At 38.0% G+C, this 18,749-nt stretch overlaps 1 protein-coding gene across 5 annotated transcripts in view; it reads right to left on the reverse strand.

The window, feature by feature from the left end:
* Positions 1 to 1,503: 1,503 nt before the first annotated feature.
* Positions 1,504 to 18,749, reverse strand: part of LOC121330863 (SUN domain-containing protein 1-like) — a 40,734-nt gene continuing 23,488 nt past the window's right edge. For 3 of the 5 annotated variants that reach the window (XM_041277735.1, XM_041277738.1, XM_041277733.1), the window contains 17 exons: positions 17,427 to 17,549; positions 16,171 to 16,251; positions 14,967 to 15,074; positions 14,348 to 14,446; positions 13,281 to 13,374; positions 12,373 to 12,431; positions 11,708 to 11,874; positions 10,731 to 10,952; positions 10,028 to 10,114; positions 9,860 to 9,897; positions 9,549 to 9,687; positions 8,753 to 9,007; positions 5,976 to 6,060; positions 5,113 to 5,228; positions 3,746 to 3,913; positions 3,287 to 3,379; positions 1,504 to 2,525 (listed from right to left, as the gene is read on the reverse strand). In XM_041277735.1, the coding sequence (XP_041133669.1) occupies positions 2,409 to 2,525; positions 3,287 to 3,379; positions 3,746 to 3,913; positions 5,113 to 5,228; positions 5,976 to 6,060; positions 8,753 to 9,007; positions 9,549 to 9,687; positions 9,860 to 9,897; positions 10,028 to 10,114; positions 10,731 to 10,952; positions 11,708 to 11,874; positions 12,373 to 12,431; positions 13,281 to 13,374; positions 14,348 to 14,446; positions 14,967 to 15,074; positions 16,171 to 16,251; positions 17,427 to 17,549 (2,051 nt within the window). In that variant the 3' untranslated portion in view covers positions 1,504 to 2,408. The remainder of the gene's footprint in view (positions 2,526 to 3,286; positions 3,380 to 3,745; positions 3,914 to 5,112; positions 5,229 to 5,975; positions 6,061 to 8,752; positions 9,008 to 9,548; positions 9,688 to 9,859; positions 9,898 to 10,027; positions 10,115 to 10,730; positions 10,953 to 11,707; positions 11,875 to 12,372; positions 12,432 to 13,280; positions 13,375 to 14,347; positions 14,447 to 14,966; positions 15,075 to 16,170; positions 16,252 to 17,426; positions 17,550 to 18,749) is intronic. The other 2 variants (XM_041277737.1, XM_041277736.1) reach the window with 2 other exon arrangements.

Genomic DNA, 18,749 nt, shown 5'->3' on the forward strand with positions numbered 1-18,749 from the left:
TCAACTGTATATGGAAGAGACAGTGAATAAATATTGAATATGAAAATGTGGTGTACTTAGCTTACTAGTGTGTAAAAACACCTATGTTTGGTGTTTCAGACAAAATTCTGAACATGTAATAAATGGATAGTTTCTGAACTAGACTATTAAATGTGTATGAGTGGCTTTTGACCTCACCTGTAATGTTTCAATTTTCAGTGTTTACCCCAACTTTTCTACTCTTCTAAAAAATGTAATTGATACCTGTCAAGCCATTCTTGCATCTCAAGAACTGAGAAACATGTTAATAGTAAAACTGATTTGATTTTTTTTTTCTGTGAAACTAAATGGGCTTTAATTTGTAAGTCTTAATTTTTCATTTAAAAGCAGAAGCAACTCCTTTTTGTTAACGTAAACAGTTACATGTAACGATTGGAATAGTGTGTGTAGCATAAAATCAGTTTTTTTTTTTTTAATATAGCTAATAAAAGATTAGTCACTTAAACTCATTTGTACGTTCTGCTTGTCAATGAAAAATTAAGGCTTGGACTATTTAAAAGCCCATTTAGTTGCACGGAAAAAACTTGTACATTAAATCAATTTTATTGATCTCAGCTGTGCTTGAGATACATGGATGGCTTAACTGAATTCTTAAAAGGAGTATATAAGTTTGGGTAAAACACAAAAAATCAGAAGCCCTAGTTAGAAATTGATAGAACAGGATATAAGTTTTGCACAAACTGACGCCAGGCAATTCAATACTTACCAAGGTGAACGAAACACACTTTAGAAACACTCAAAACAGAAGCCTAAAAAAAGTAGCAGAGTCAAAGACACCTGCACAAACTCTTAAAACTTCATTCACACCTTCATCGTGACCAGTGAGGAAACATTTACATTTGTGTCAAGCACAAAGCACAGAATCACTTTGATATTCCCCGTAATATAACATTTAAAGAAAAAAAAAAAGCAATGTGTGAAGGCTAGTTATTAGAGAAGTCAAAATGGATTATCCTTCCTTCCTCAAGTTCAGCCCTTTATGTGTAATGAATGAGTTTGTCTGAAATGCATACGAACAAACAAACGACAATTAGTAGTTTTAAATATTACATGCACCAGCTCTCAAATTAAACTCTTTATTTGAACCTTTCCATAGCGGTTTGTCAATCTTACAACAGCAAAAAAATAAAATTATCTGAAAGACAGACAAGAGATTGAAAAGATCTTGAAAAATACATTGCACCAAGTCCTTATCCTTGTTGTTCAAAAATAAATAGCGTTAAATTTCCTATCCCCCAAATTCTTATAACTTGGCTGTACAGTAGATATCATTCATATAAGCAAACCCTTTGCATATATGCTCTACAAACCAACCGCTCCGTTCACGTACTTTTACAGTGAGTGTGAAGTTCTCAACTCCAATGTTGATAACTGTACAGTTATATGTTAAATAACAAGTGAGTCACTTTGTGAAACCGGTAAATTAATTTAAAAAAAAAAAAAAAAAAAAAAAAAAAAAAACAGGTACCTTCTGACCAGCACACTTAAAAAAAGACAAATCTCTTAATGGAATATACAAAAAAAAAAAAGTTACAAATCTGGCCTTTACTGGAAAACTACAACTATAAATCACAGTACAATGGCAGCCTGCGTTCATCTTCCTGAGCCTTTTACTGTGACAAATCTCTATACAGGCCACCAGCTTATAATAAAAACTAGTGAACCACAGCTGTAGTGCCAATAGAGTTAGAGATATCACAAGTAAAACTGTATGCATTAGAAGAGATGGTTCAAGTGATCATTAGTATTAACAATAAGTATTTGGGGGCGGAGTATCATGGTCTCCTCAACGTCCTCTCAGCCACTTTCTGGCAGAAGTACATATTTAGCATTTCTCTACTAGTGCAGGTCTTGGTATATGCAACCATTTCTAACATAAACCTTATTTAAATGTTACATTTCTCTGGAAATAGAATGCCCAGCTCCCACACAGAGATAACTAAAAACCAGAGACACATAAGCAGTGCACACAGGTACTGAGCTTGAAACTGGGTAGTGGTTAAGTGTATCCCTCATGAAAAGTGGTAGAGGGATGAGCTATGGGGATTGGAGGGGCTTTAAACACTGTAGTCATTTGCACCACTACCCCCCCTACCACTACTTTAACCTTAGCAGACTGAGTGGCATGCACCTTTCAGTGGAGAATTAAGTGCCAGTAACATGGACCATGATAGGAGTTAACATAGTTTCATATAGCAAATTTAGCCATTTTTTCCTTTTTACACTTCTACAAAAGCTGGTTCATATTCTTGCATATAAAACATTTCTTCTGCAGTCTGTGTCCCCCCCCCCCCCCCCCCAAATATAAATCTCTGTTCTTCCAATATATACAGAAAACAAATATACAAAAAGAGGAAGTCCTGGGCAGTTTATTCTAGACGAGGCTCCCCATGTACTCTGAAGCGATAGAGGCAGGTGTACTCAGGGTGTCCCCAGTTGGAAAGCACTCTCATTTCTATTATCTGATAAGCTTTGTCATTTTCTTCCTGCAAAGCAGAACAGAACATGTTAACAGCAGTCATGTCTAAACATCTTAATGTACATATGCCTTGCATTATACATATCTGATCCAACAAGAAATACAAATTGATAGTTTGAATTCAGAATTCAGGTTTTCAGGAGACAGCAGACAGTTCAAGCTAGCAGTATGCTGGGAAGTATTGGCATTTAAAACATGGAAGCGGATGTATGTACTCATTTACAATGCACACTTTCTGATCTGTTCAGTCTAAGAAAACAAGATGGTTCAACAGTCACAGGGGTAAACTCGGTACTTAAAAGGTTGCATTTTGAAAATCTGACCGAAGTTTGTGTCAGTAGATACATTTTGGGGGAAAAAAAAAAACTACAGAAGCATTAACTGAACACAGAAAAGTTCCCCTTTCAATGCTAGATTTAAAATGTAAGAAAATGAATGGACGCAAACTACAGAAGAAAACCTGGCACTAACATGCAACAAAGAAAAAAAACTCAGCCTTCAAAAGAACACAGCTTTAGCTGGCAAATAGTATTTTTGCATTTGGGTTCCATCAGTATTTTAGATGGAGTACATAAACTATGTTACTACTACATATGCTTCACTAGTGTTATAACTACTCATCACCTCCTCAGAGGAACGTGTGTGGTGTGCCTTAAATATCACATGTACTTCTGCCTCCTCATTGTGAAAGACAATTCCTAGACAGACATTGATTCATGTTGGAATCTTGCTTCGAGAAGAATGCTGTAATCTTGCCCTCACACTTACTTGAATGGGAAAAGTCTGAAGTGAATCTCCGTCTTCATTGTATGTGTACCGTCCCAGAAGCTTCCCTTCCTCCTGGTACTCATCTTCTAACCCCTACAAATAGTCAAGAACCTCAAATAAACAGTTGCACAAACACTCAAGCACACTAACTCATTGTATTCCCTTCCCAGACATAACGCTCAGTTATGTTTTAGAGGCAGAAACAGATTATTTACTCTTTGTAATAACTAGAGAAGTATTAGATACATCTTTGAATGCACACAATAGAAAAAGTTACCCATTTGGAATGAATCAGACTTGACTGTATTCAATGACAGCCAAAGTGGGGATATACATTTCACAGGGATGCACTGAATAACTTTCATGCTTGCACATCAGGTAAGACAGGCCTTAAAAGCTGCTTTCTGACATTGTTTAAAAAGCACCCTGCTAATTTGGTTGGCAGTGTTATTAACTCACATAGACAGTGAAATCCTTGGCTGCGCTGTTGATGCTGCCAGTGGGAGACAGTGACTTGGGGATGTGCTCCAAGGAGAATGAGGTGGGGTTGACAGAGACAGAGAGGCGGATCACCAGGTAACCTTGGGATCCTTTAAAAGCCCAACAGTTTCCAGGGTGAACATCAGGCTGGAAAAGAAAAACTGAATTATATATATATATATATATATATATTATATATATATATATATAGACACACACATCATACATGTCATCGTCACACAAACTGCAACCAGGCAACGTGCGTGAGGAGCAATCTGCGCTAGATAGTTCAAGAGAAATGACATGCAATTACTGTATTCAGCATGTAAGAGTACACTCTTTCCTTTTTCATTTCTTTACTGTTATTTTAAACATAAGATAAGCAGGTCCATTGCCCTGCATTGGGGGAAATTAGTGTTGGTGTAATTTATATATGGATTTCTTCTGTGTACTTTTTGGAGTTATGTTTGATTAAATTATTGATTACAGACTGCAACACACAGTACTTGTGAAGGCAATGCCCAGCCAAAGCCGTATGAAGCAGCAGGAGTCGAGATTACCAGCTCATAAGCACATTAAGCATGTTAGTTTAGGGAATATTGATCCCAAGTAATATATAGCAAGGGTTACATAGTGAGGCAGGTTCCTGGAGCAGGACGCCTCGATCAGGCGCTCGCCCTGTGTGGCACCTTTTATTTGTAGTTTTTGTACCGTTTTATTTTGCCTTTTCTGTATGTGTCCTCTGTGTGTTACCATCGTTGGTAGCGTCACATAACCCTTTGTTTACTTTGTCTTGTGGTTAATAAATACTGCGCGCCTATGCAGGAACTCCCATGTCTATATCTATATTCATACATACATACACACACACAGGACACCCTCGCTACAACAAACTTGGCCCCTGGACCCTATTGTAATGTATGTGAGGTCTGTGAAGTGCAGGAGTGCTTGGAGTAGGAGGGGCTATGTATCATATCAGCCTACGGGCGACAGGCTTGGAAGAAAGGAGCTGCTGGTGACTGGCCGTAGAGTGGGACGAGGCGGGACTAACTGGGGCTAGAGACCAGTGACAGGGGGAGTGTTTGTTGTGAAGCAGAGAGAAGCAAAAAAACAGACAGAACTAAAAAAAACAAAAAAAAAACAACTTGAGGATCTGACTAACTTTTCATATCCAGTTGATTTGGAATAAAAGCTCAGTTTGAGATTCTTGCATGTTGGATTGTGAAACCAGGCTTATATTGCTGATGGCAGTGCACTAGAAGCCTGATTTCACAGTTCTGACTGGAGCAAGATAGTGGTCCTATAAAAAGGCGGGACACTAAGTAATTTCCTCATTTCCAACACACCTGTATTACCACTCTGGGAGATTGGGAGAAATACCAAAGTGGGATTCCAAAAAGGCTCATCAGGGCAGTCTTGGTTTCGTAGGTTTCGGAGCAGCGAGTGCTCAAGATGCTACCGCCTGCAAAATAATGTCTAGTTAATGTAGAGATACAAAGACGCCAAAAAGCAATTGTACCCGTTTCTGGAGTCACAGATCACACTCATGTGAAACCGCATCTATAAATCTATCGGGTGTTAAAAACAATTTGTACATTTGGCCTTTGATCTTCCAGTTGAATTGCTTGACATTCATTTAGCAGCTCAAAGCTTTGATTCTGCACGTCAGTCTTAGTCTGCTACATTTGGTATGTGCAAACCAAATATAAAATACTTAAATCAATAGTGCAAATAGCAAATCTGTTGTGCTTCCAGCAAGAGAATTGGATCAGTTATATACACAGTCTTGCTGCCAGGTCTTAACGTAATGCCCTGTGTGGTATTAGTTTCATTAGGGCTTGTGTTCAAGAAGCAGCAGATGCACAGGTTAGTTCGATGTGGCTCTGAAGAAAATGACAAAATTAACAGAACAAAATATGTATTGTACACTAATGGAATAAACAGTGTGATCAGGAGCCAGAATATACAGACTACAATACTGCTATTACAACAAGCTATAAACTGTATGTAATACTATTAACCATGTAACTGGTACTGCTCAACTTGTACATGCACACTGCTCCAATCACCAGCAAAACACCACAGTATATTTTTTGGTATGAATTATATTTATTTTTTGAGAGCTATGGGTAGGAGTTGGGGGGGGAATGTTCAAAATAAATACAAATGGTGTTGTCCATTTTAATTCAACATGTTTGAAAACAATTACCTCCAGATTCCAAGGCATAATCCACCAAGCCGGTCTTGTCTTGAGAGTAGAGCCTCAATGCATTTGTCACAATCACACGCACTTGCTGTGAAGAAAAAAATGTGAATGTAAATATAAGTAACTTTAAAAATTTGCATTTAAATTTTAATAATAATATATATATATATATTATATATATATTTATATATATATATATATATATATATATACACACACACACATACTTATATATATATATATATATATATATATAATATATATATATATATATATATATACACACACACACACACACACACAACAAAACTGAAATAGCTTGGTTGGATAAGTGTCCATCCCCCTTGTAATTGCAATCCTAAATTAGCTCAGGTGTAACCAATCGCCTTCAAAATCACACACCGAGTTAAGTGGCCTCCACCTGTGTTAAATTGTAGTGACTCACATGATTTCAAGATAAATTCTGCCGTTCTTGTAGGTTCCCTCTGCTGGGTAGTGCATTTCAAAGCAAAGAGTCAACCTTGAGCACCAAGGCGCTTTCAAAAGAACTCCGGGACAAAGTTATTGAAGGCAGAGGTCAGGGGATGGGTATTAAAAAAAAAAAAAAAATCAAAAAATCAAAAGGCTTTGAATATCCCTTGGAGCACAGTCAAGGCAATTAAGAAGTGGAAGGTGTACGGCACCACCAAGACCCTGCCTAGATCAGGCCGTCCCTCCAAACTGGATGACCAAGCAAGGAGGAGACTGATCAGAGGCTAGCAAGAGGCCAATGGCAACTCTGCAAGAGCTACAGGCTTTTATGGCCAAGACTGATCAAAGTATGCATGTAACAACAATATCCCAAGCACTCCACAAATCTGGCCTGTATGGTAAGGTGGCAAGAAGGAAGCCATTATTCAAGAAAGCCCACTCTGAATCCTGTTTGAAGTTTGCAAAAAAACACAGGAGATTCTGTAGCCATGTGGCAAAAAAGTTTTGTGGTCTAACAAAACTAAAATGGAACTTTCTGGCCTAAATGCAAAGCGTTATGTTTGAAGCAAACCCAACACAGCCCATCACCCAAAGAACACCATGCCTACTGTGAAGCATGGTGGTGGCAGCATCATGTTATGGGGATGTTTCTCATCAGCAGGGACTGGGGCACTTGTTAGGATAGAAGGGAAAATGAATGGCGCAAAGTACAGAGAAGTCCTTGAGGAAAACCTGTTGCCTTCTGCAAGAAAGCTGAAACGGGGACAGAAGTTCATCTTTCACCATGACAACGACCCAAAGCACACAGCCATAGCTACACTTGAGTGGCAAAGGAACAAAGTAAACATCCTTGAGTGGCCCAGTCAGAGCCCCAACCTAAATCCAATCAAATTTGTGGCATGACTTGAAGATTGCTGTCCATCAACGCTCCCCAAGGTACTTGGCAGAGCTTGAACAGTTTTGTAAAGATGAATGGTCAAATATTGCCAAATCTTGGTGTGCAAAGTTGGTAGAGACCTATCCCAACAGACTCACAGCTGTAATTGCTGCGAAAGGTGCTTCCACCAAGTATTAACTCAGGGGTGGGGACTTATCCAATTATGATCTTTCAGGTTTGTATTTTTAATATACAATTTCTCAATAAAAACGTTATTCCCCCCCCTTAACAGTGTGGAGTATGGTGTGTAGATAAGTGGAAAAAAAATCTCGATTTTAAATGCATAAAACTTGAGGTACTGACAACAAAATGTGAAAAAAGTTCAAGGGGGTGTAGACTTTCTATAGGCACTGTGTGTGTGTGTGTGTGTGTATATGTGTATGTGTGTGTATATACATGCTGCACACATATATGTATATAGCAAATGCGTTGATTTTCCGTTTGGCAGCACCTCAAAAATGGAGATGATGATACATACACATCTTTAATTTTTTGGAGAACATATATAGCTCATGTTTATATAATATATATATAATATATATATATATATATATATATATATATATATATATATATATATATAAACCAATTGTAAATCATTCTTTGGTCGACAACGTATAAATAATCTAATTAAATTATACGTTGATTTATAGATAAAATATAATTATGCAACGCATGTGTTAATTTATATTAATGTGACACACACACACTCACAATAAAGCGGTGTGTGTGTGTGTGTATGATATATATATATATATATATATATATATATATATATATATATATATATATATATATATAAATAAACACACACATCCCTTTAAATCAAGAAACATTCTTTAAGTGTATAATCCTGCCCAGCTTTGCTATTCTCTGACTTCAGGACTAGTAGCACACCCTTAATGTTTCTGCTCAGGTGTCAGGTAAGGACTTGTTATGGATCAGTATTTGTAAAGATCACTCATACGACAAGAACTAGGATTATGCAAAATCCATTGTGTAATTATACAACGTACTCAATGGTGTTGTAAATCACAGTCAAGTCAAGCAGCTGGATCTCTGGCCTTACTTCACTGTTTAATTTGCTATCATTAAAATATCCCAAATCACTCCTAGCCTGTATAATTTTACTAAGTTATTTTTAAATTTTTTTTGAAATCCACACTGTACTCTTTAAAGCATTTAGTGTTGGCAGGACAACTTCTCATACCTCAGAATTCACAAAAACAGCTATCATTTGTACCAGTACTATTGAAATTAAATTGTTGGGTTGTGGCCTCATGCCCTCTGTCTGGTTGTGCAGATTGAAAAGGTTCGAACCCTGACTCCTGAAGAGCTCTCTTGTAACGTCTACTCTGTACAGGTAACCTACCTCCTCACTCATTCCAGAAGCCCCTGCATTATGAACAGCATGTGTCACAACTTGAGCTGTTGGCATTTGTTTCGTCTGACTCATATACATGGTGATATTCTTCAATATCTTCATCTCCATCTCCATCAGAAATCCCTGGATGTCGCTTTGCCTCACAAACTGCTTTGACAGCCACTGCAGGAGAGACTCTGACATCTCTTCATCTTTATTGCCAAAAATCAGCAGTTTAACAGATTCCTTAACCTGCGTATCAACCTTAAATAAAAAATAAACCCAAAAATGTTTTGCACCAACTATAGCAATCAGTTCACATAATCCAGGCACAGGAGTTAATGCAATAGTTTACAAAAATAAAAACAAAATGCTCAAGTTCTAGACAACACAGTAAAAGCAGTACAGCTAAAAGCGCATTGCATTCCCAACAAACCTATCGCAGCTGAACGATACTTAAAACACAATTTTACATTGTATCCTCCCCCCTGGCATGGGTGCTAGTTACATGTTCAGTTTCTAAAATGGTTTACAAAACAGTCATTTTGTTTGATCTTTCATACAGATCAGGAAGTTCACACAGGAGAAGTCCTCACCAGGCTAGTTAGTGTGCATGTTAATATTTATGCATTAATACTTGGACATGCTTCTGGCTCTCTTATGGGTTAATTCACTTGAAAGTTGAATTTTGATCTACTGACCCTACTTTTTGAAAGTACTCCTTGCCATAAACTCAAAGCAGACCTTTCTGGTTGGGAGTCCTGTGTGAACACAATATAATACACAAAGTTCTCCTGAAACCCACCATCTCTCTAAGGCAATCCATTCTTATACAGCCAGGTGGTGAGCTCTGCACTTGGAGCAGATCTGCCTTGATGTGACTCAGCTCCAGCTCCAAGCGCTTCACCTCAGACAGCAGGGAGCTTTGCTCTTCACTCTGTCCACTAAAACAGAAAGATTAAAGTGGTTTCAATGCAATATGTTTTTATACTGAGCACAGTGCACCATTCTAGTCTTTGGAACGCTGCATAAATCTAGTATCAGAGGCCCTGTGATTTTAGAATATTTGCTTTTCAATTTTTAGGAGTTTGCCATGTAGTCATAAATAACACATACCCAACAGTGGTGGCTTTGGTGTATTGTTGTTTCTGCTCCTAAAAATCAAAAGTGGGAGCAAAATAAAGAATCTCATTACACATTTAATAAAAAACACATTTATTACGATTCTAGAACTAAAGTTTGCCCACACTTCCGATAAAAGAAGTAGTAAGATTTTATCTGTACCTCTGTTTTGGCAGCAATTATATGAAGGAGTTTTTCCAGTTCAGTGATGCGTGATTCATGGCCCTCGTTCAACATCAAAAACTCATTCTACAAAAACAAGAGATTGCACGTGTAAACAGGGAAAAGAACAAAAAAAAAAAAAAAAACATTGCATAAACATATTCAAATGCATTTTCAAATCTAGTATTCTTTTGAACCAGATCACTTACAGCTATAAACTAGATTAAACTATGGTGTGAAAAGATTACAAAATGTGGATTGGTTCAAAAGTGCACACAGTCAGAAACCTGTTTACAGTGAGGCCCACAATAAAGAGAAGACGTGAATCATTTGTGTACACTTATTAAAAGGAAAATACTCCTGTGCCTGTGTTTCTGCAACCCAGAGAAAATAACAAATTGCTGCTTCATGGTCTGGCAAAGACCCAAGTGTAAAACCTCCATAAAAACAGAGTCCACCCTTGTAAGGATTATGCCAAGAGAATATCTTGTAAATAGTCACTACAAAAACAGCTCTAGCATCAGGGAAGGAAATTCCCCCAGCCAAAAGCTTCTAGATTACTAAACACACACCCTGTTACAAGCAGAACTACTATCAGGATTCAATCAAACATACAAAGGACAATATTAACATTGGTCACTTTTACACCAGTTTTAGTAGTATCCAAGATCACACAGCAGTCACAGAAAGTCTATAGATGTACCTGTGGCTGACCTGTCCCTTCTCGTCGCAGCTCTTCTTCCAGACTGCTCATGTGTAGGTTGAAGAGATTATTGACCCGTTCTTGGAGTTGGTGAAACAGCTCCACGAATTGACCGTGCTTCTCGTCATACTGCTGGCTGCTTCTGTCACACCTGTCAGACAGCAAAGCCAGCTGCTTCTCCAAATTAACCATGCGGTCAGAATCAAACAAGTGCACCCCACTCTACAACACAGAACAAACCATTCATTCAGTAAAATGTTTTAGCCGCTGTTGAACAGAGCATACAAGTATTCATTACATTTAAAAAAATCTGTGGCACATAGATGGTAGAGCACTGCATCTGCACTGAACGTGTAGCCCCGAATACCACGTCATGCAATCTGTACACAGCCTCTACTTCAAAATAAACAGTTTATGTGGGTATGATTGACATAATACTTAGAGATGCAACAACAAATTGATTAATTGATCATTGATCTCCATGGCTTATTTTAGGAGCCTCAAAATATTGTTTGATTAAATCGCCTTGGTGTCCTATAACTTTACTAGCACATGCATGTTTTAAGTTGTATTTGAAACCCATCGTCTACATGTTTCTTTTCCTTTTAAATAAGTTCACCCAATACATTTCAGTTGAATCTAAAGGCTTGTGAAGAGCTTACAAATTTCCTTCTTGTGTTTGAACAACAGTGTTCTCAACCCACTGATTGTCGATTGCCTGTCCAATATTCAAATCGAATATCTGTTGCACCTTTATTGCACCTCTGATTGCAGCCAATGTGCAAACTAAAAACACCAAAACATCATAAAACATTGGTTGTTCGATGCGACTGCTGAAGTAAACAAGTCCTTCCTTGACAAGGTGCAACAAATATAAAAAATTGGTCTAGACAGAACTAGGGTTACAACTGATTTAAATCAACTCAAGAGTACATATGTTTTCAATGACACTGCACACAGGTGATGGGTAACTCCACCTGTGAAGCATGGTGAGGAGACTCTGTACTTGGTTGCACATTGCCAGTGGCTACAGGCTCCTCCACTGGTGTGGAGGACGTTGTGTCTTCCCCTGAAGCCTGCATCTCAGACCTGCTTAACACTGGCAGCAAAGACAACCAGCTGGCTGGGCCAAAGTACCACAAACCTAGAAAATATCATACCATTAGTATATCAAGAGCAACACAAAGGGTTCAAAATGTGAACAGCAAGTGACAATTTAAACAATTGTATTTAGCTTTTTTAAGCAAGCATAAAATGAATTGGATGCCATTTAAAACTACTTTGCATGCTCTAATTCTATCAATTACTTTACACCAACTGAAACAGCATTTACAGTAGTTGAATGAAATTCTATAGATGCGTCTGACTGCGATGCACTTGCGTTGAACACCTGCTCCTTTCTTTGAACTGAAGCAAAAACAAATTAGTAAAACACCTTTTCTCAATGTAAGGCTGTAGTTAAATAATACCAAGTAATAGTTTAAACCCAAGCCTGCTACTACTGATTCTTGCATTCCTGACCAATTGAATAGAAACTCATTTTCCCAATTTCTGCAGTAAATCCAAGTTTATAGTCAATCCATTGTGAACAGAGACTAAGAGCTGTCAATGATGGGTGTCAAGTAAAGCCTGGATCACCTACCAAGCAACAGTAAGAAGGGAATCAACAGCACCAAGAACTTGTATAGTTTCGGAAGGCACCTAAAACAAATAACCCTTACTTAATATACTGACAATTTCACAATCAAGTTAACAGTCAGTTTCAATGCCCTTTTAATCAATTCCAATCCCTTAAAGGAAATGGATTTGGAATTGAAACAAAATTAATTGACCCCAACCATGCTTGCATATTATACTGCCCACAAAAAGTCAAGCATAATCAAAATCAATGAGGGCACAGGTGAAAACCCACATGTAATCCTAATGTTTTGTAGTGAATTCTTTGAAATTAATATTTATTAGTATACACAATCTTGATGAAGTTAGGATCAAATTGACCCAATTTGCAGTCGTCCGCCCCAGATGGTTACGGCACCATTGAAGTGGAGCCTGACGACGGTGGTTCGTCAACGTAAGTGGAATGTAGAGGTGTCCAAGGCTGTGTAGGCAACTTCTGATCATCTGGGTGGATACACTAGCCAGCATCTTTGCTGAGTCAAGTTGCATTTCCAGTGTAATTTATAAAGGCTTCTATCTTGTCTGCCATTGGTCAGAGGGCCAATGACCTTGTAAGCAAGGACAACACAGAAACTGCAGGCACTTCATTTCACAATTTGTATTTGAATATTTAAGATTCTAAGAAAATGTAATATGCTTAACTTTGTGAGTAGTATGTATATGCAAAAATACACAAATGCTTTTAACAAATTCATTTGTGGAAACAAAGCATTAGTCTACAATAAATATGCAATAAATAGGGAAAAGCTTTTTCTTGGTTTCTTGGTTCACACCACTCAGCAATGAATTAATACACATTGCAAAGCAACTCCCTATGTTTCACAAAGCTCCTAATGTGCACTGTGATCAGACAAGAGAGACAGCACAGCATACCTTGTCAGGACAAACACATTGAGGAGGGACATCAATGTAACAAGCTGGTACCATCCAGTCCCCAGCCACCACACGGCCCCAGACACTGCCTTCCCTGAGAAAAGGAACATGAACATTTTTAAATAAAGAAATAGAAACTTCTCAGGAGACTGGGACAGGGGGCAGCAGAGACGCTTGCAAATCCTCAGGATTATGTATTATATAAAACGATGCAGTGGAGAGAAGGAAAAAAAAAAAGCAGCATAACTAGTAACAACAAATACTACCCCAATGCTCTACGCACTGCTGGACAGCTACAGCAGAAACAGAGCAAGCAGCAGTCACTACTGACCTTAAACACAGCAAGACACAGGAAAGATGGATAAGCAGGCAGGAAGTGAAACTCTCAATCTTGATGGATGTACAGTAAATACACTTCTGGTTAACAGAGTAGGCAAGTGTAGAGCAGAGATGAGCATGCTGTGGTATCATTTAGACCCTTCAAAAAGTTGCAACCCAAGAACTGTGAAACTATTTTTTTAATATTTGCAGAAAATATATAAATAAAATAAATAAAAACATGCATCTTTAAGAAAATTGAGCTGGGACAATGATTCGAACAAATAGCTAAAATGTATTTGGTAGCAAACGAGACCATGTTTGTATTTTTCTATATACACACACATTCATAAATGACTATCACATCATGCACAAAATAGTACAAATTATGCTTTTGTTTTCCAGCTAATTCTAAATTAGCCTAGGTGTGTTTACATTTTGAAAGAATATTTCAACAGGCTCATCCCAGCACAGTTTTGGCATTGAAAAGTCTGAATCAATTCCAATGGTCACCTCTGCTTAAATGTCCTCAAGTAAAACAAACCCACTCAAGGAGGAAAGAAAACAAAAATGAGTAAAATTAAAAGATGCTTGTCTAGGAGACCAAGTTTTAACTTTACTCAGATTTCATTAAAAAAAGTTATGGACTACAAATTAACTTGAAAAACAGCCACAAACACAACAGCAGCACTTCTACAAAGAATAGAGGCAGCAATGGTCATGCAGAGATCAATAATTCAAAGAATGACCTGGAGATACAATGGCCAACCACAGAACAGACAACAGCTTCCTGATCACAAGCCAGCCTGCAGAAGCAACAGTCTGAACTGCCCGGAGAACATAGTAGCCTAGAAATAATAAACATGAAAATTATACGCATCAGAACAGCCGTCCAAAAATGTTTATTTAATGATCTGAAATAGAAAAGAACATCAATACTTCAGTATTTAAAAGGACCACTTAGATTACAGTTCAAATTAAATTATAGACTAAACATGCACTATATTAACCCTAGAGAAGTGGATGAAAGAATAAGGGTGCATTATAAAACAGATTCTTGTTTGAAGAATAGACACTTGAACGTACAGCTACTTAAAATAAATAAATAAATAAATAAAAAATCCAGTTTATAAAAGCAGCTTGTTACAGTTCTCAAAAGGATGCATATGTGGCCTGAAGCCTTACACAAAGTCAGCATGCTACTTTTTCTAAAGGCACACTACACATTTGAACAACCAAAAAACAATGACGGTTTCATTCTAGTTGAACAGCACTTGCCACCAACATTGACAGTAATGAGCAGGATTTCTATCAAGAGACAGGGCTCTTGCTAGCTGTGACAAAGAGAATGATGAGCTGAGAATGAACCTGTGTAAGAAAGGATGTGCCATAGCGTCTGTGTGGAACACTTAAATCTTGAAGTCTGCAGACGGACCTTCTGAGTTTGAAGGTGCTTCTTCCCCTTACAGTCATCACCTGTCAGTTTTGGTAACATTGTTAATAAAACGAAGAGGGAATAAAGATTGCAGACAACCTGCTACTTCTAAAGACTAGTCATGTAAAAGCATCCTCCCATATTCTGACTATACACATTGAACTTGGATACAAGGCCTGTATGATTAACGTGAAGGAGAGTAAAATCTTTTGAAACCTGCCATTAGATTTCATTCGAAGCATCTGTGCTACAGCAACCCCTCCTCCGTGCTGGTCCCCAGTTAGATTACCCCAATGCTCTTCCTTTCAGAGAATTTACTAGAGAGTCATTCACTGCAGGTTGGAACCATGTGTTACCTGGAAAGCAAATGGGGGAATACACAAAGTGGGGGACCAACACAGAGGGGGCTGCTCTGTAGCATACACAGATAGGGAACCAAGCCATTAATAAAATCACATTGGTGTTAGTTTATCTCAATGATTCAAATATGTTTAAATATAACAGGAATGTCCTTAAATAAAAAGATACATATTATAAAAAATGAAGTAAAAAATTATGTTGCCTATTATTGTTATGACAACATTATGGAGCAATTTAAAAACTGGTTATAAACAATTATCCCTATAGGCAGGTAACCAGCAGAGATGTCCTGTCAATGAATACAGCTGAGTTACATGAAGCTTTACCACAGTACAGATTGTGCATGCAAACAAGACCATACAATCAACGACTGCATAGGATCCAACAGCTATGCGATCACAGATGGAAAATTGTCACAGCTCAATACATCATGGTACCTGAGATAGACCATGAATACACAAATGTAGACATTATACTTTATATGTGTACTTTATAAAAATACATAAATTAACATTTACAATAGAATGGTGTGAACAGATTAATTTCAGGTTGATGGTTAAAATAAGTACAGTAAGCTATTTGTATCACACACTCACATCAAATAATAATTCTGAATCGCTTACTTTGTTTAAACTGAGAAGCCCTGTGTGACTAATTCCCCACACCAAAGTATTTATAAAAAATAAATGTCAGTGTATTAATTACATGAAGTCATGTGCCCTACCCCATGCTGTGAATTAAAACAGTGGATCAAAAAAGAAAATGCTTGTTACTTACACAATGGCCCATTTAAACCGAGATGTTCCTCGCTCGTCATCAAGTCTTTGACATTGATACTTCCACAAAAACTTGAGTGAGCTGCAACAGAGATATCAGCGTTAAAGATGAGTGGTTTGTCCCTCTGCTAGAATCAGAGAGTCAGAGCTGCCATGGGCCATTCAAACAGCATCAGTATTTGCATGTAGCCAGGGCGACAGGATAGAGAGAGAGCTGACTTGTGTACTGGTAAATCCAGAAGTGGTCATCTGCAAAATGGCAGAAAAGCTGTGATTTTATTTAAAACTATACAGAAGGAAATCAGAAGACACTGCACTGTTTATTGTTGTATGTTAAAATATTCACAATAGGTGCAATTTGCTTTTTAAAGCAGTAGTCTTGATTGTGTTGTAGACACATTATATTCCTCTTGCTAACCTAAATTCCTGCAGAATAGATTTTGAACAGTACAGTATACTATAGGGCAGTGTTGCAATTGACTAGTGTGGGTTCATTGCAGCCCATAAAACAACCCTGTACCAAGTTTGGCTGATGGAAGAGAGAGCGCTTATTTACATGAGTGGGGGAGATGGGTACTTTCTGATACATCCTTACAGGTAGGCTTAGTGGTCCAGTGGTTAAAGAAAGGGCTTGCTACCAGGAGGTTCAAATCCCAGCTCAGCCACTGACTCACTGTGTGTGTGTGACCCTGATCAAGTCACTTAACCTCCTTGTGCTCCATCCTTCGGATGAGACATAAAACCGAGGTCCTATTGTAAGTAACTCTGCAGCAGCAGCTGTTGCATAGTTCACCCCCTAGTCTCTAAGTTGCTTTGGAAAAACGTGTCTGCTAAATGACCAATTAAAACATTTACTATAAAAATGAGGGAGTAGTTTTTTGTCCATTCTAAATACTGGCAAGCACAGCTCTTCTTCCTCAACATGGAGTCCCAGGGAGAGCCCAACATCTGAATAAAATTAAGCAAAACAATAAATTCAGAGGACTGTGTTCACAGGAAGAACATCCACATTCACTGTCAAACTAAAATAGCAAAGCAGAACATGAGGATATCCGATGCCCCCTAGTGAAGAAAGCAGGGAAACAGTGCAGTTTAATATTGTCCTGAGCTGCCACCAACACCATGGACTCAGTGCTTTGAAGCATAGCATGCGCCTCTTTGATAGAGAATGAAATTATCTCCAGACTGCCAGCAAGTATGAGAGAGAGAGAGAGAGAGAGAGAGAGAGAGAAATGTAAATACAGGAGTGTCAGATACCTTTTGCTTCATACCCAATCTTCAACAGAACATTTTGGATAAGCTGCACTATCAACGACGCTATGGATGCTGCAGCATGCTTGCTTTTACTCAGAAATTGTTCTCTGAATAAACGGAAGATACCTATTAGAAAAGATTGATCGATTTAAATTGTTTGTTTTCTTCATCCGATCATACCACTTGTATTTCATTCCTTATTTAGTGTTGCATGTATGTTTCAAAATAACTGTTTCTACCTAGTTTTAGTAATAAAGTATTTTTGGATTGAATAACCCTTCCAAATCAGATGCTGCCTAATCTTGCTAAGTACAATCAGGGAGGAGCACAGGCTGAGTCACAACAGCAGCAAATCTGTTTGGTTTACTTTGACTGTTACATCCAAGACTGAGTCATCCCAAGGTTCATAGAAGAATGAATCACTTGGCGTGTACTATAGGACATGTCCTACCCAAGCATTTCACCTACTACACAATATGCATGTGTCAACAGCTTGGTTCCTGCACCCATCGTGTTTAATGGCAACTGATATAAAAATTATTTCTGCAGCATTTCCTTTAGAATCCAAAATCTAAATAAACAGGAACTCTAATACAGTTAAATGAATCCCAGCTGAAAAACCTGCACTTCTGAAATGAATGGAAATCCAAAAGATTGCACGGCACAATAACAGGAGGTGCTGCCTTGCCTGTGACAAAATAAAATCTTTCAAAAGCAAGATGATGAGAGGGGATAAATGATTAATTTCGACAGGCATCTTGCTGCATTGCCCCCTTTATAGCTAGTGCACTTAGTGTTTTCAAACAAATGTTTTGATGTCATAGCAAACTAGGTCTAGTAAAACAGCAAGGAGACCTTCTGTTCTACAAATAGGTTCATTATTTGACCAAAACAACCAACATTCAAATCCACTTGACAGAGATTTAATGATTCTTGGTGTTAGATCTCCTTCCTGACCTGTGAGGGCACTATATAAAAGGAACGGAGTAAACTTAAATGACACTCCAATTTATTCCTTAGGGTAGGTGGAAGTCGGTCATTTAGGAAGAGGGCTGAGCTACGGCACCCAAGCTCAATGACTCGGACAGGAGACTGCATGGTATCTGAGGATTGGAGGAGCGGATGCGCTTGTTAACCTGGGGGTCATGAGCGAGGGTATAAATAGGGGGCATAGTGAAAGTGATGTCTTCCTTTTGGTTGGAGATAACCATGAAAGAAGTAACAATTGCTGAGAACAGTGAGTGTTTGTTTTGTGTTTGTAAAGTGTCTGCTGTAACTTGTTTGTGTTTTAGACTATCAGTAACATGATCCAAAGCTGGAGTACAA

This window comes from Polyodon spathula, chromosome 18 (assembly GCF_017654505.1).
Source record: "Polyodon spathula isolate WHYD16114869_AA chromosome 18, ASM1765450v1, whole genome shotgun sequence".
Taxonomy (NCBI): domain Eukaryota; kingdom Metazoa; phylum Chordata; class Actinopteri; order Acipenseriformes; family Polyodontidae; genus Polyodon; species Polyodon spathula.